The sequence below is a fragment of the Vanessa tameamea genome, chromosome Z, assembly GCF_037043105.1.
Source record: "Vanessa tameamea isolate UH-Manoa-2023 chromosome Z, ilVanTame1 primary haplotype, whole genome shotgun sequence".
NCBI lineage: Eukaryota > Metazoa > Arthropoda > Insecta > Lepidoptera > Nymphalidae > Vanessa > Vanessa tameamea.
Genome location: NC_087341.1, coordinates 10780943 through 10799016, shown reverse-complemented (window position 1 = coordinate 10799016; position 18074 = coordinate 10780943). Strand labels below are relative to the sequence as shown.

Genomic DNA, 18074 nt, shown 5'->3' with positions numbered 1-18074 from the left:
TTTAAATTTAATTCAAAGTAAATGGCGAAGATAAAAGACGAAACACAATTACAATCTTGTTTTTCGATCGCGAAGCGGTATACAAGTTCACATTCAGACCACTTCCGCTATTCCTCGCGTTATTTACTTAAAATACTTTTGTTACAGAGTCGAAGGCAGTCAATGTTTACGTGTTCGACGCCCAATACCCCACTCACTGCTAAACAGCTGGGATGACTGTTATGACAAATGCACACAATATTACTTTGAACTATGAACATTCATTATATCTATCGCACGTTCTTATTAAGAAATAATATTATTCAAATTCTCAAATAGTTTTCGCTTGTATTATAAAACGATAAAAATAAAAAATAAATCAATTTAAACTGCAATTTTAAGAGAAAACGAACGTGTTAAGTGATCTAGAGTGAGTAAGATTCAAGACTAAGTCCCAAGCATTTTATTTTACGATTAATCTAGCTCTCGCGCGATCTGCCAAATACTTAATATTGAGAGGAAACTACTTCGCAAGTAATTCTAAGGTATATAAAATCTGCCAATACGCAGTGAAGCGACGTAGTGTATAAACCCCGACTATTTCATGACAGGTGTCTGCCCAATGAAATAATTCAGACTGTCTCTTCAGAAATATTAAAATAATTATTGATGTTATTTTTTGTCACTTAATTCCTAATTCAAATAACACATAAAATAAAAATTCGCTACTTTCAAGCAAATCTTAAATCAATAAATGAAAATCGCAGCTCAAAATACACTTATAGCGTTATAACATCGCGAAGCAACATAGAATAGGTGATTGTCATAAAATAAATCGCATGCAGAAAAACTTAAAACAAAATAATACAAAAAAAATGTCGGTGTCATTTTTAATTTCACGGATGCAATACTCCATAGAACAAGTCGCAAAGCAACTTTAGCAATTCATTTATCAGGAAGCATCCGAGTTCTACTCGGCGATCCTTTGAATGGCTTCGGGATATAATAAAATCGAGTGCTGTTGGGATGAAAATTTAAAAGAGCATTTGAATGGATTACAGCTTTGTGTGAAGTTTGTGGACCGTAATACGAGTGTACGGTTTCGGTCAGATGATAGCGATTATTTTATTACTATTTTCAGTACAAGACATTTTAATTTCAAATAATAGTTGAATCTATTTATTAAAAATCATTCGAGCAACGTTACAATCTAGATCATAGAATAAAATATATGAATTCACTAATGAAATCGCAAATTAAATAATAGTTCGCTTTTGTATGCACAACAATTTCAGTAACAAGGCAACAATTTCGCTTATTATGACTGCACTAGTATTGATCCAGCGGTCGATATATGTAACAATGTATTTATTATTAAGACTATAGACGCTTTGCTCCAATTATATACATGCAATATCATTTTTGAATAAAAAATAATAATGATTTGCTTGCGTTTTGTCATAATAATTACGAAAATTCAACGTTTGTTATCTATACTAATTATTTAATGCGAAAGTCACTTTTTCACGGGTAAGCAACTGTATCGAATTTGATGAAACTTTGTAATAAACAATCTTGAACCCCAAGTAAGGTTTGTCCTTTATATATATATATGTATAGGCTACTTTTTATAACGAAAATCTACGACTGTTCCCTAACACGAGGGGGAAGCCGCGGAAGGAAATGAATTATTATGTATTTTTATAATAATAAATATTAATACAGTATTTACGATCGCCATATATATGTATACATATCGTGGCAAAAATAAACAAGATTCTCGAACGTTTCACTTCAATCAAAGAATATCGCCAAATATGCCTTCAGTAATGAGCCATTTGTTTTTTGAAACTATTAGTGGCGGGCGATTTAACGCTACGTAAAAGAGTGTGCCAATATTTTGTTGTTGTATTCCTTATTTCAATTTCTTAGAGCTGTTTCTTTTTTCTGAAATTTTCATTCTCGTTCAAATCCATTGATTTTCATAAATTTACAAACTTAATATTAATTATATAAAAATTAAAACTGCATATATAGACCATTCTAACCGAAGAAAGAATACAGATACAATTTTAAACAAACCTTAGATTTACGTATTCAATGCAACCTGTAATAGATCAGCTATATTGTATACTACTAACAGTTTTTGGTTAATATGTTATTATTTAAAACACATTTTTTTCGCAAATTCATAATAAATATCATAAATTAGCCCACGAACAATGATATCGCGTCAATTCGGTGTCAAATGTTGTTAATTTGCCTTTGTCCTCTTGTGGTTGGAATAGCGTAGTATTGATGACATCAGGAAATGGTGACATTTAATTGAATATTTCGGTGTATATCGACTACATCGTGGTTCACCTCGGTTCCGATCAATGAATACATACAGTAATATGTCGATATGGAATTTTTAGTTAATCATATTTGGTACCATATGGAGCGGTCTATCAGTAATATATGATATCGATAGTGCGACAAGGATGGAAGATACGAGATTATGGAACATGTTATGCCAATACGCATAACGAATGTGTCAATTCACTGTTTATGAATTTAATGAATATGTATAGGTAGACCGACAAATTGAAAATCTGATGTTAAGTGGTCACCACTGCCCATTGACATTGGCAAATATTAATAATTTCTCAAGTTCTCAAGGCGCCAGTGAGTTACAAAACTATCTCTGAAAGTATGTATATTAGAAATCTCTCATAAGTCTTGCCAATCAACCTCTAGGAAATTTTATGAAACTGGTAGCTGCAAAGGCGCTGCACTTTTCGCACTGCGTTATCAGTTATAACACAAAATGTATCATATACATATGTCATAACCGTATATGTACAATTCAAGAATCGTTGACGAATAAACGATATAATACGTTACATTTAAAGACAACGTCCGTCGTAAGAAGTTAAGAAGTTTCCTAAGACAGTCTATGATCAAACAATCTACCAGTATAATATAGAAGCTTTGAAGCTCAATAAGTTACGCAGCGAAATTCCGAGAAATTAGATCGACTAACTTGTCTTTTTAAATATTTTATATATTTTAATTTTATCATTTAATATATACTATATTATATATACTATACTATTACCTTTTAATGTACCATAATTACCATTTAATAGATATATACTTTACAGCATATATACTTTTTAAATATAAACATTTTTGTTTAGATTAATATTTTAATTTTAAGAGTTATATTATTATTATTTTTCAATTGTACCAATAATTTGAATTATCTTTATCAAACCTAATAAACACAATTTCAAAAGTGGTCAAAATACGACCGTCATACATTGCTAACAAAAATATAATATACACTGACTCAACAGATAATTGCTATACCTCGTCATTATTACAATTAAAAAAAAAACACGTTTAAAAAAAGCGTCACTATTTTTTGCTACCCACGACGTCTGTTGTCATTGGTAGTTTAAACGTTCAACATTGAACATTTGTATAAAATTGTAGTGTGTGTAATACTTTCCTTGCATTAATTTTATATGTATGTATTTCTAATGATAAAAAAAAATAATAATAAAAAAAAACATCAACACTTCTTTTATATATAAGCCTAAAATGTGTAAAATTTCATCATCTTCGTAATTTACGTAAAAAGAGATACAACGTTTTCGCTTCACGTATTAATAGATGACTAAAATGTTGCCCGCGGCTCTGCAAGCGTGGAAGTTGAATATATTTACAGATTAACTTAAAATATTACGTTAATTTAAGACCTCTTTGTATACCATGTTGCTGTGTATTTCACCCCTTAGGGTAGATAGAATATCCAGAAACGCTGAAATACGTATCTATTTATTTTTAATCAGTAGCGCAAAAATAAAGTTTCATGCTTCTAATTTGAAAGATAACGGACTTCCAGACTAACCTATATACAAACTTACAACCCTTATTACACCCCCCTAAGGGTAGAATATCCAGAAACGCTTAAATACGTATCAATTCAATTTTAATCAGTATCCCAAAAAAGTTACACGTTTCTTACTTAAAAACGATGGACTTCCATACAAACTTTCAAATCTATAAACCTAAACTATTTCACCCCCTTAGGGGTAGAATTTCCAAAATTATTTCCTTAGTGGGTGTCTACTCAATAAAACGATCCTACTCACCAAATTTCATTACCCTTACTGTAATAGTTTACGCTCGGCGATGATGAATCAGTCAGTCAGGACATGTTATTTTATAAGTATCTATCGATGAACAAAAGCTCATATGCGTCTCATTCATTCAATATCAATCCAATCAATTAAATCACATGATACGAATATGACAGTATATGGCATACCTTCACCCGCGTCGGTTATTGAGGATAATACTTTATATAATGGAATTAATTTTCATACCTAGAATTGTTAGTGGAAACACGCTGTATTGATATATCACAAAGGGCAATTGCAATTTCATTCGTATAAACGAAACATTTATTTTATACGCGAATTAACTGATGAACACAGCAAAGCCTCAGGCATTTACGTCGAAAACATTCGAAATATTGATTAAATTGATCACTAAAGCCATTAAAATTATTTATTCGCTAAATTCGCTTGCACCCCTCGAACGTCAAGTTATTAAAATCGGGTAATATATTCGTTTTGACGAAAACGCAACTATAAAATCAAATAACATTATTCCTCTTTAACAAATATCAGAGAGAGAAAGAAAATAATATTGTAAAAAAATAAAGTTCAGTACCTACTGAAACGTGGCTGCAGTTGAGTTTCTGACGGGCTTTTAATAACTTAGATAATAGTTAACGTAGCTTTAAGCGAACGTAATTTTATAATGTAACAATATAAAATTAAATTGCGTTATTTTTAAACGGATTTAACCCGGCGTAGATTTAAATTGTCATCAATTTAATGTATTCGGCAATTCCAAGATATTTTTATATAATAAAAAATATTACTAACGAAGGAGTGGAGGAAAATCATACGTGGCTTACAGTTAACAAATATAATGGAAGATTCTTTTGTTGTGATATTTTATGTATTAATATATATTTTCAACTATACTAATACACTTACGTTTTTAAAGGTAAAAACGGCAATTTAAAGAATATCATACTTATACACATATTACGCAAAGATATTTAAATTAGTCGAATGATTTCTATGAAGAGCAAAATGTTAATGACTATGTTAAGAACACATGAACCTGTGTCTATAGAGCAAAGATTTTATCTAAGGCAGCCGTTCTCATGCAATCTCGCTTGCAAAGAATTCGCATCTCCGATGCACTCTAGGTTCACGATCATGAATAAGTTTGAATTTGAATTTCTATTATAAGTTAAACTTAATTCTATATACATACATCATATATCAATTAAATTTAAGTATTAATTATTGTTATTTGTTGTTAATATAAAGTTACTTAATCGACAAAATGGCGTTGCTTAGCGAGGAGAAGAAATTATATACAACTAGCTGAATCTGGTGCTTTACCAGAGGGAAATGTATAAAACTTTACCAATAGAACACAAACCGTCGCGACCAATTTAACCCCCTGCAGACGTGAACTAAAAAAACAAGCCTATGACCTACCGCGGGACTCAAACAATCTCCACAGCATGTTGAATCTAAATCGGTTCAGCGGTTTAAGCGGAATATGCTCCAAACCTTCTCCTCAGAGGGAGGGGAGGCCTTAGCCCAGCAGTGGGAAATTTACAGGCGGCTAATGTAATGCTAATGGTTTAAGCGTGACGAGGTAAAGACAGAGTTACTATCGCATTTGTAATATCAGTATAGATTTCATAAAATATTTTTGAAAACAAAAAACATTGATCGGTTTGTAGTACTTCTGTAATTCCCGAAGTAACACATTGTGACATCATTAACATATTTAATCAAATGATGTTATGATTAAAAGTGCACAAATCTCGTTATAAAGTTATCATGGAATTAACATAATTATTATATTAAATTTGCATCAATTGTTACCATTATAATCAATATTATAATACATATATAAGGCTATTTAATGTTAGGCCATCCACGCAACTAAAAACACAGACACTGCACGGAAACTTGAACAACACTATCGTAACATATAAATAAGATTTTAGGGTAACAAAATAGCAGAAAAAAATTTAAAATATATTACTTACTGCCTAGCAACAAGTAGAGCTTGCATCACGCTGTTCATGTAGCACGTGTTGCCAAGGTTGAGGAGACCCACCTTCCTCATCGGTACATGAGGATTTACAGCCGGGAGACACACGTTACGAGTGCGCCAAGGCGGTAGTTGCAAAAAGCTGCTCGCTCGAGACGCCATATGACGTTCCAAGCATAGAATCTACGGAAAACCAACCTGTTAATACGGCGGAACCAGGTTTACTAAATAAAATTATTTCACCGTAGACTGATAGCGTAGAACCGATCGGCATCGTCGACACAAAACAAAGTACAGAATTATCAATTCGTCTAGCTGCCACGGATACAGCACGGAAATCACTCGATGGATTTTAATGATGATTGTCACTGTGGCGGTTTATTCTTACTTGATAATTAGATACATTATCTTCATATCCAAAAGAATGATTAACGTTAGCGGCAGATTAAATCATTTTTTTCTTCTAAATACATAGTAAAATTTCATTGGAAAGCGCAATAAATGTAGACATTGGGAACAGGTAATACTCAGCATGAGTGACAATAGAAGCACTAAAATATCAACCGCTGTGAGAGTAATTACTCCCCATTTAATATAATCTCCGTTTCCTCTCATGTACAAAGCGAACCGGATCGTAGGAAACGTAGATCATTATCAGTGACAATGGCATCAATTAATTAAATTAGTCGCCGAATACTTTTCAATGCTGTGTGTATTGCACTCGAATAATGCGCAACGGAGGAATATTTGTCAATAACATTTACAACAACGCAACGAGTTCATTAACGATTTCAACGGACTTACGGGATTGCAACGGGCAGGTAGTTCGCGACATTTCCAAAAGTATTTTATTATTACCATATTGGAAATTTCTAAAAAACAACGCACATTATTTTTATAATATATGTAACATACAAAATTTTATTAAATTATATTTGCATTGTGAATCAATTGTTATGAGGATAACGAAGCTATTCATGACGAAAATCCTCTTAGGATTGACTTAATTTCCAAACCTCCAGCTTGAAAATATTATTTTTATAATACGACTTAACCATACTAAGTACATATTATTATTAATTCACTAGTTGCCCGTGTCGATAGCGCTCGGGTATTTAGGTTTAACTCAAGGTATTATTTGACAAGTAACAGATATAAAGGTCACTGATGATGGGCACTTGACCCATGCCGAGCCATCCTACCGAGTGCTGAATAAACATTACAGGACACGCCATTTTTTAAAAATCATTTGCATATTTTATTCCTATTGAAAAAAGACTTTTCATTACAAAAATTGGAATAGTAATTTACTTCATGGTCCCCAAAAAAGTTTGATTGTCTCTCTCATACAAAGTGCGTTCACTGAAGATTTTCTTTCCTACGTTGAAATAATAATTGATTTAATAAAAAAAGTGTAACATAATATATTTCATTTTTTTCATAATTCAATTCGAAAGTCGATCGATGCAATTACTTCGAAAATCCGCGTCACTTTGCACTATGATAGTAAATTAACATAGAGGGCGTCTTCGTGAATGAATAGATCCATAGTGTATACCTACTAGGCCGGCAATAGGGAACACAAAAAAATAGGCAATACAACCTTTGCATGTTCCTATATTAGAGCAACTATGCGAATTTTTTGCCGTTTCTTCTCGCTGGAGGCTGCTTTCCGAAACGGTGGTAGTATTTTAATATCGACGATTCAAAAACACTTCGTCGTGAAGTTTACTTGAATAAAATTGATTTGATTTGATTTATATAATTATAATTTCTATTAAATTCAAGGTAAACAAGAATTTTTAAATTAAATATAGCCATCGACCTATTTTAATAGGCAATACAATCACGATTAATTGTTTTTTTTAAAGATAATAATTGACAAAACATACTTTTCATCTCGCAAGAAAAGGAGTAAAAGTCTTTTGATCATGTAGGTATTATAAATTTCGTTTAGATACATACGAATCCAAAGTATTTTTAAGGTTAGAAAACTGTCATGGACTATGTAGTGTATGTCGTTAACTTTTGAGTAATTTCACTATGGCGTCGTAGTCGGAGAGAAAATTGTCGGTCTTATCGTTCAGCTTTCAAAGCGAATACTGCTCATACCATGACCTAATTATGAAAACTGTAAGACGATGTCAGTTATCATTTCTATGTTAAAAATAGTGAAAAAACAACAACCACTTTATATAATATAAATAATTTACAAAACAGTTTTATATGAATAATTAATATCTTGCTTTGTATTATAATATTGTTCGTTTACATTTTGAATTTCGAACCATTAGTTTAATAAATATTACAATATAATTAAGTAATCTCGGAGCATGTTCTACGGCGTATTAGCATCGTACAGGCGAATACACCGGTACAGGTATTCTATAAGAAAAAACTACTCTACTCTTTCTAAGTTCACATACGTCGATATGAGTGAGATATGAAGTGCATTTTAACTGAATCGCACTGCGTTTTGCGTACCAACATATCTATTTGGTTATGATATAGCACGGGAAAATATTTCTTTTTTTTGCGCTTACAGAGTCGGTACGGGTAACTTAAATAATATAAATTTGGAACAAAATACAACACAAACAAACTTACCACATCGGCATACTTGTCGCGAAACAAATCTTGTGCGTCACCCTTGAGAGATTCCAAAATACCGTCGACCATAGCAGTTAGAATGTCGACCAAGTTTTGAAGGAGCTGTCGACTCCATTGACCGCTGTCCGCAGCGAGGTTAACAAGAACATCACCGACATGTGATGAAATCTATTGAGTAAAATTTTATGAAAATATTAATGATAAAAATAATCTATATGCTATAGGTGGGTCGGTCTACAAGCAAGACAGTCTGGGTGGTTGAACGCCCACTCATCTGCTATTCCAACTCCAAGCATCAATACTTTGTATTGACGGTCGTTTTAATAGCGCTCTAAAGAATAGTTCATGTGTTAGAATGGCAATGTCTATAGGAGGTCGTCGCTTAGCATAAGGTCGGCCATTTCCCTGCCTTCTTTTACTCTTCGAGTTCCCTTTATCGGTTGTTCCGTTTAAGACCTAAGACATATGAAATGTATTTATACCGCAGACAGATATCATTTCTGTAGTTTACATAGATTGAGAACGGAACCACAGTATTATGCAGTAATCGTTTAAATCTTTTTCCTTTCAATGCGTGTTACCAAACAGCTGTCCATAACAGCTTTGACATTAATTATTCTTGTATTTCAATAAATACAAGAGTTTCAGAATTTCATTTCATATTTATTTTAAATTCGAATTTAAAAGGAAAATGTATTCTTTTAAATAGCATAGATTCATGTTCACGAAATGAAAGGATTTTTTTTCATATATAATGAATTTAAAATAATTTACTCATCATCCATCATGTCGAAGGTATAAGGTGAGGAAGGCAAGAATGTATCACATGACAATCTCAAAGCTATCGCTCGGATTTGACCGAGCTTTGTTTAAGATTTACTGTTCTATACACTACTCGACAGATCTAAGATAGCCGATCTTATACGGCTATATAAGACACCTTCCTTTACTCTTGTCTAAGAGGAACACATGAGCAACACATATTGGTAGAAATTCTAAGATATGTCACACCCTCAACCCAATCTCAAGCTTTGACAGTACAGTATGCAATAGCTTTGAATAGCTATTAAAGAATTTATTATAATGAGAAACAATACAATGTGGGCCACGACCGCCACTGAGCTCTTCGTGTACTTCATTCATCCTGTGCTCGGCCGTGTAGGAAAACATTATGTATACACCGAAACGGACTGACTGATTGGTGCAACAAACTTTTAACTAGCAGGTCTCCCGCGAAATTTCGCGTTTATTTAAAAGAGTTTTTAGAAATTTCGAAACCAATGAAAAGTTTTATTTAGATTTCATTTCATTTTAAACTGCAAGTCAATCATCTACATTTGGCGCGAACACTATGAAACCTTACTTTAATGAATTTTTTAATGTCAAATAGTCAGTTCCGTTAGAATTGGAGTGTGTCAAAAACAATTTACTTTAATTTTGTTTACGTTTTTCTTTTTTTTTTCTTATACAGCCGTAGTCATCTCTAACCGCCCATTATCCTTTTTACGCTGTCTAAAATTAATTCTTTGATAATTCGTAACGATTTAGTAAAATGCCCACATGAATCCTCTTTAATTTTCAAAACATCTACGGCTCTTCAAAATATTCAAAAAGGGACAAAAATCGGCTCACGCTATTAATATGTAAGGTGATGACTGATTAACATATTTATTAAAATCAAACAGTTACACGACTAATCATAGGGTTCTTATAAAATACTGAGATTTATGTTCGAATATATTGAAATAAGTAAAGGCTGCAAACAAAAGTAAAATGCTCTCCACGTGCGTTTGCTTCAATAATTTATTTAATATACTATAATACTATACATATACTAAATATAATACTATTCATATACAAAGGAATTCATCCTGTGAGTTTCTATGACCATAAATGTGAAATGTCTGCTTGTTATTTATATAACGTGTAGCGATGCGACTTAATTAAGACTTACTCTATCAAAAGCCTCCGTTGATTCGCGTAATGAAGCGAGGACGTGAAAAATAGCGTCTGCCGCCTTCTGCTGTAGCGGTGCAGGGTTTGCCATAGATGAAAACAGTTTAGCGACATTATCTACGCTCGTCTCTATTAGAACGTCGAATCGTTCATTCTCCTAAACAGGAAGGTAAAATATGATAACATTAGTTCCGTTTGAAATATCTATGAAGTGCACATCTTAATCTCAACAGCATCTAAAATAATTAACAATGGGTTTTTTAATTATTTTTTTATGTTTGCATTATTAAAATACTCGGTATAAGAATCTCGAGTGCTGTACAAAGGAAAAATAATATTTTAAAAATTTCAATGTCATGGAATACTTGAAGCACTTTCTGCGAGAGGAAGCGAAAGAAACAAGAAGAAAAAACGCATCGTTATAGCGTAGCAAACTAATACCTACTACATATTTATCATTTTGTAAAGGAAAAAAATATATTTAGTATAATATTATAGACAAATAGTATTTTAGACTCTGTATCAGTACAAAATACTCATCAAACGAAATATAGATCAGTTACTATCCTAGCTAGGCTAATTCAATAACATATATGGATATTCATTCCTTTCCCTGTACTATATATTAAATTATAATTATAAATTACAATTTTATTGTGAATCGATTATATAAACACATACCTCTAACGCCTTGATGTAAGCGATCAACCAGTTTCCCAGAGCGGGGGTTCCATGCCATTCATACAGCCAACGATATAGGCAAGATAATGCGGCCCGGAGACCTGCTCCGGCTGGACCATTCTCACGTTGCTGAACCAACCAACGAGCGGCAGACAGAGCTGATTCTTCATCAGACTCATCAATAACAATCAGAACAGCTGCAGTGGCTGGGCAAGCGTCCGATTCTATGAGAAAAAATCGTAGATAATGTTGCAGCAGGACACATACTTAACAATAAACCACTAGGCTGTATTTTGTATATTATATATAATTTTGTATAATGTAGTATTTAAAAATACTTTAATAGGATTAATAACAATAATACATATTGATAAATGCATGCACGATAGATCAGTTTGAAAAAATATACAGTTTCAAGTCCGATTTGTTGTGTCGGTAAAAAATAGAAAATGCTTTTAAAATATTTTTGTAAAAATTGTTTTCGGTTTGTACAAATTTTCGATTTTTATAAGAACTAAGCCTTTTAGGGATAACAGAATATTCCATGTGATGGTAAGCGATTAAATATTCAACAAACCTACAACATTTCACATTCGTTTCTATTGTAAAATTTGAAATATTGTAATACATTTGAATTTTAGGTTAGAATTCAAACAAAGATACTTTTTTACACTATGCGCGATCTAAGTTAGCAGAGCAGGTATTAGTCATGAGTTATAGGTACGTGTAAACAGTTTTAGTATAAGTTTACGGGCAGATAATATTAAATTCGTTTAAAGATTTAAGTTGACTGAGAATGCAATTGATTAAACCTACCTACCGATAAAATTGGGAAAACAAGTTGATAACCTAATCATAATATCAATAATTATTTTGTATATAATATTAACAAAGATTAAAATTGTAATAAATTTATATGATCACTGATACAAGTATTAGAAATGCTCAACTTAAAAAAAGACAATATCTTGTATTTGAATAATACGATTTTTTTTATCAAAATAAACAAGAATAGGTTCCATATAACATGAAATAGAATAATTTTCGGAATATTATAAAATTCACACATTTTATTTCGCAGAACACTGGATTAAAAGTTTTTACATATTCACTATACAAAATTTTAAAATATCAAGTACATTCGTAAGAGGAAATGCTATCCGTGGTGACTCTTTAATATTAGTACAAAAATATATAGTAGTTTTTAAATATCTAAAAGGTGAAGAAGGTTCTCGCTATGGAACGTATTGTTGAACTATCCTGTGTGGAATTTCAGCAATGTATTACAGCTTTCAAGTACCGAGCGCCATCGAGAGATTTTCAGTTATTTGAGACGACTATACATACTTTAATAAATATATGTAATAGTAATAAATATGTACTTAATAGTATTATATGCGACGACTTTAATGTAACCTTATAACAGAAAATTAAGTCGAGTGTACGTTTGATTACCTTATTTTAAGTAATTTAATTTAACGTACAGATTTAGTGAGTCGACTCAAATAACTAACGAGAGTTCTACGTGAATTTAGTGTCTTTTGTTGCTGTGAAAAACATGAACTATCTATTACAAATAATTGAACTTCCGACCACTGTGGTCAAAACTTTTCCTTAGACTACAAAATAACTAGGTAACGGCTAATAAAGTAACTTGTTTTAAAGATATGGTGGCGTATGAATTATATAATTTAGATATATCGACACAGGGATCCAAATAAACTTTGTAATTATTTTCATTTGAAAAAAAATCTTAATTGGATCATGGGATGTTAATATATCCGAATTAAAAGTTGCAAATTTAATTGTTTCTTTTTATAATGTATAATATCCACGAAAATAACATCTCGCTTGAAACCATTAGATGCGAATAAGTTACTATACAATAATGTATTGAATTCAGTTTTTTTTTTATAAATTTACATTTACTCTTTCTTACATTAGCAAATCAAGTGTAGGTATAATTATTATATTAAAATATTCTAAGCGCGCCTTGTCAATGAGACAACAATGGTTAGAGAAACCAGTTATGAATCTTAGTAGAAGCAGTTTTTCTTTTTAATTATATGGTACGACCGTCGTATCTAATAAATAGATCATCCAAATCAATATACAATCAGCCATGATATCGAGTTATATACATAAAATAAATGACAAAAATGAATTTACATATATAGAGCTAACTGAAAAACATGTTTAATAAACTAAAGACGAGTAACAAATCTATTATATTTATAACCTTATTCATCACTTAGGGATAGTTTTATTGTTGAATAAAGGAGAATGTCATACATAGGATAATATGTTTTGTGTAGTAAAGGTAGATAGATCGCTTCTATATAATTAATCATAAAATGTTGTTTAAATTTATTTATTAATTGTTTATTTTCCCATTTGTGAAATTACAACCGGTAACTAGTTTTTTAAATTACAGCAGTCGGTATTAAGTGAAATACCGATTTTATGTGATACTATTTGAAGTTCACCTTTCGCCACTTAAAGTTCAAATAAGGAATGCTTGAAAAAAACGTTATCTACATTAATTTGATCCCGAAGCACCAATCCATTCGTGAACTACAGATCCCCAGCTTTCTCCTTTGAATACGAGCGTAGTAATGTCATACTGAAATTTACTGTCTGGAAACGTAGGTCGTGAGAAATAAGAACGAGATTCTTATAAGAAAAGAGTCATCCCTCTAGGTACATTGAACAAAATTATAACGAATGTGTGACACAAAGTTGTACACTGGGTGACACACTACGTAATTACGGCAAATTATTGTTGAATAGTCCAAGTTTATGTAAACTATTTATTACTACAAATCGGAATAAAATAATAATAATAGTAAAATAACAACATTTTTCAAATAAGCTGTTATTTGAAAATATTCTAAAAATGAGAAAATAAGTTTGAAGTTCATCAAACCCATAATTTTATTACATCATACAATTTAATATAATATAAAAGCTAGTCCCGAGAATCCACATTTTGGCACAGAATTCTAGACATGATTAATTTAAATTCAGATGCTTAGTTTGTGTTTATTATTCACCTCGTGCAAGGAAAACATCGTGAGGAAACCTGCATGTGTATAATTTCAACGAAATTCTGCCACATATGTATCCACCGACCAGCATTGGAGCAGCGTGGTGGAATATGCTCCAAAAAACCTTTTCCTCAAAGGGAGAGGAGACCTTAGCCCAGCAGTGGGAAATTTACAGGCTGTTAATGAGGTGAGATATTCTTCAACCAGATATATGTAAAACATCCATGTTACCAAATACTAAAGTCTAATGAGAAAATGTCAATTGTCTGGTTTTGATCATGACAAAGCTTCCGCTCGTAGAGCTGGACCTACCACAGATTATGCATCATTAAGGTGTTAGAGCATCCTTCCTCGTTTTGTTAACTACCAATGAAAGACGCAGGCGAGGAAGCAATAAACATATTTACTTCCTTATATAAATTGATTTATAAACAAAAGTAGAAGAACCGATAAAAGTATAATTGAATTTAGAACATGTTCCTAGTTCTTTCAGAAAAAGACATATCGCTTATCTGTCAACTGACTGATAGTTTGGGAATAGATTAAACAGTCAAACGGCTTGATTGACAATTCTATTTTATTCGAAATATGACGATATCTCGCGAGCCATTTAGTTTCGCTCACAAAATAAAACTTAAATGAAAATTTAAAATTGCAAAGTGTAAACACCAATGTTTATTTGTAGAAAACCAAACTTATTTAGGCACGGATAATAGTGTGTGAAAAATAAATTGATCGTTAATATTTATTTTCATTATTATTTCTACTTTAAAATAATAATAATCAATATCACGTCACTAGATTGTCCAAGGCTATATTTTATATTCTTAAATTTCGTAATTAATAATTGGAATGGAATTTTGTAGGATGAAGTTATGTCATTTTGTCGGCTGACTAGCTGACTAGGCTGACTAGCAAATGGGCCAACTGATGATAAGTGGTAACCAAAACCCATAGACATTCGTAAATATTATTCATTCCTCATGCTATCAATGTATGTGTTCTCAAGGTTGGTGGTACCTTGAGAACTAAGATGTTATATCCCTTGTGCCTGTAGTTATACTTGCTCAATCCCTTCAGCCGGAACACAACAATACGAAATATTTCTGTTTACTCAGACGGGCTTGCACAAATCCAAAAATCAAAGTAACAAGTTTTATATTTATTTATATATTATGTTCTAACCTTGGTTAGGTTAGAAAATAAATGTTCCTTCTTAGTCCATTTACTTTAAGCATAGATAGGTGCGTACGTTGTTTTGGAATTTCCAAACAATACTTCAATCATATACAATACATCTTCTATATGATTTTAACGAAGTTCCTAGTGTAAGTGCATAGCCAAGTAGTGTAGAAATACGTGTTACAATGCTAATGATATATAAATCGAACTGTTCTGTAGCTAAACAGAACCCAACGCAAGGTAAATAAATAACAATTGAAATCTGTTTACAAATTGTGATGTCGTCCAGCCGATTATGACCACCGCGGCCACTCTTCCCATAAGAGTGACCAGCCTACTACGCTGGACGTATCTTAGTGCACAGGAGTGTGCAAAAACAGATGCACTCTCTGTTCCATCACTCTCATAATCCGATGGGACAGCAAATCCGATACGACTGGAAAGAGCTCAGGCATAGGACCGTGCGTTTAAAGTATGTACACTTTCCGAGACACGGGTCTTGGAAAGTGTACTCACTTTCAACTTCCACTAGACCATCGAGGCAGTCAACAGTCAGTCAATTTACAATGAAACAAGTTACGAGTGAACGTACATAATATATAGACTTAATTCTTATTTATTTATTTTAATCACCAACAAAATAAACACTAATACATTAAATCTGTATATATTGAGTGTTGTACATACTGAGTGGTATCTAAATTTAATAACTTATAAAGAATAAGGTGTGAAGTGAGGTGTAAAGTGAGCTAGCTTATCATTGTAACTTTAATTTAAAATGTTCATTCGCTTAGCCAAATTTTAACGTTAGGGTTATATTTAATCATAATTGTCCATCACACATAATACGTCCAAATACTATTGTTTTTTGTCAAAAAATTGATTCAAAATAAAATAAATTATGTATTAAATTTTTAACAGGATCACCTAATCACCACTTTTACAGGTCAAAAAATTATTACTAATGTTAGATAATATGTATGGTTAGTTCGTTTATTAGTTTATTATCTTTCACATCATTACTTCTCAACAGACCAACAGTTTCGGTGTTCGCGGAAAATAGCAAATATATATAAAACTTAAATTCAAGTTTTTGATGTACAAATAATTATAAAAATTTTCGCGCTAAAACGTTAAATTATTATTTAATATATGTTTTTATATATAATATATATTTTTTAAATAGATATAAAAACAATATATAGGTGTAATGAAATAACTACATGTATTAGACAGTAATTTATTTAAATCACACCGTATTCATAAAAATAAGAAGATTTTTTTTATTTATAAGGATAAATATAAGTACTTCCTTTTTAAAAATTTAGTACACAATCTCCAGTCATCGATCGATTCAATGTGGTCCAAGAAGAAGAATGATACCAAGGATGAAACAAAAAAGTACTCACGTGGATCAGAAATGTAGGAGTAAAATTTGTCAAGAATTGCGGTGAAAATTTCATGACGAACATCACCGTGCACTGTCGTCACTACGCGAAGCAAGAACTGTTCTACTGGCTGAAGCATTTGCCACAGTTGTTCCACAGTGCCCGTAGTGCGCGCTGTTTCGAAATATTATAATACATTAATCACCATAGCTTTGTTACAAATCAAATTGTAAAACAACTTTTACATAGAATAACTGTATTCATGAAACCTTATTAAACTATAATGCCATGCATAGCTGTTTTATTAATATAAATAATAATTATATTTCTGTGGCTTGGTGCTAAAAGGAACCAAGTATTTATAAAAAGAACCATTTTTTAATAAAATGTAAAACAAAACTTTGTCATTTACGCCGAAATCATTGAAAATCAATAATTTTATTTGTGCTAAAAATAAATTCGCTTAACAGTACTAATACTAATGATTATTACTATTTTTAATAGTTAGAAACATTCAGTTATTTATGTTAAAAACTATTAAGCCAAGAAAAATCAGACACAATTTGCATCAAATCATCAATTTTAATAGACTCTCAGCCATCCTAGTATATCTGGTTACGGTATAGATATAAAAATACGTACTGAACAGCACTATTACAAGTTTTGTTACCATAATTAAAATACACCATCAATTTGTCATCAGATGAATTGCTGAATGTAATAAGCATAAATACCAATTAAAGAAAATAACTTGATTGTGGTATCACAAAGAACAGACATGTCCGATTTGTAAAATGACCATTCTGAGCTGTTTTATAGAAGACTAATTGAATGTAGTTGATATGACTCTAAGCTATAATATAATTGCTTCAGTTTAAAAACTAACAAATTCGCAAGAAGAAAACATAAAACTATATCACCCTGACTATATAACAAATGAAAATGTGACTTTATTTATTTGTGTGCTGGTTATTTTTATCAGATCTTAACTACTCAACCAATCAAATCAAACTATGCATACAGATTATTAGAGCTACAGAGATGGACATATGGTGCCTAAGAGTAGCACCCTGCTTTGATACAGTTAAAT

The 18074-nt window shown here is 31.6% G+C and overlaps 1 protein-coding gene across 2 annotated transcripts in view; it reads right to left on the bottom strand.

The window, feature by feature from the left end:
* Positions 1-18074, bottom strand: part of LOC113403549 (ubiquitin carboxyl-terminal hydrolase 35) — a 33577-nt gene that overhangs the window by 12781 nt on the left and 2722 nt on the right. For both annotated transcript variants that reach the window (XM_064220241.1, XM_026644130.2), the window contains exons 3-7: positions 17006-17158; positions 11368-11591; positions 10685-10843; positions 8728-8898; positions 6116-6303 (exon numbers count right to left, since the gene is read on the bottom strand). In XM_064220241.1, coding sequence (XP_064076311.1) covers positions 6116-6303; positions 8728-8898; positions 10685-10843; positions 11368-11591; positions 17006-17158 — 895 coding nt within the window. The remainder of the gene's footprint in view (positions 1-6115; positions 6304-8727; positions 8899-10684; positions 10844-11367; positions 11592-17005; positions 17159-18074) is intronic.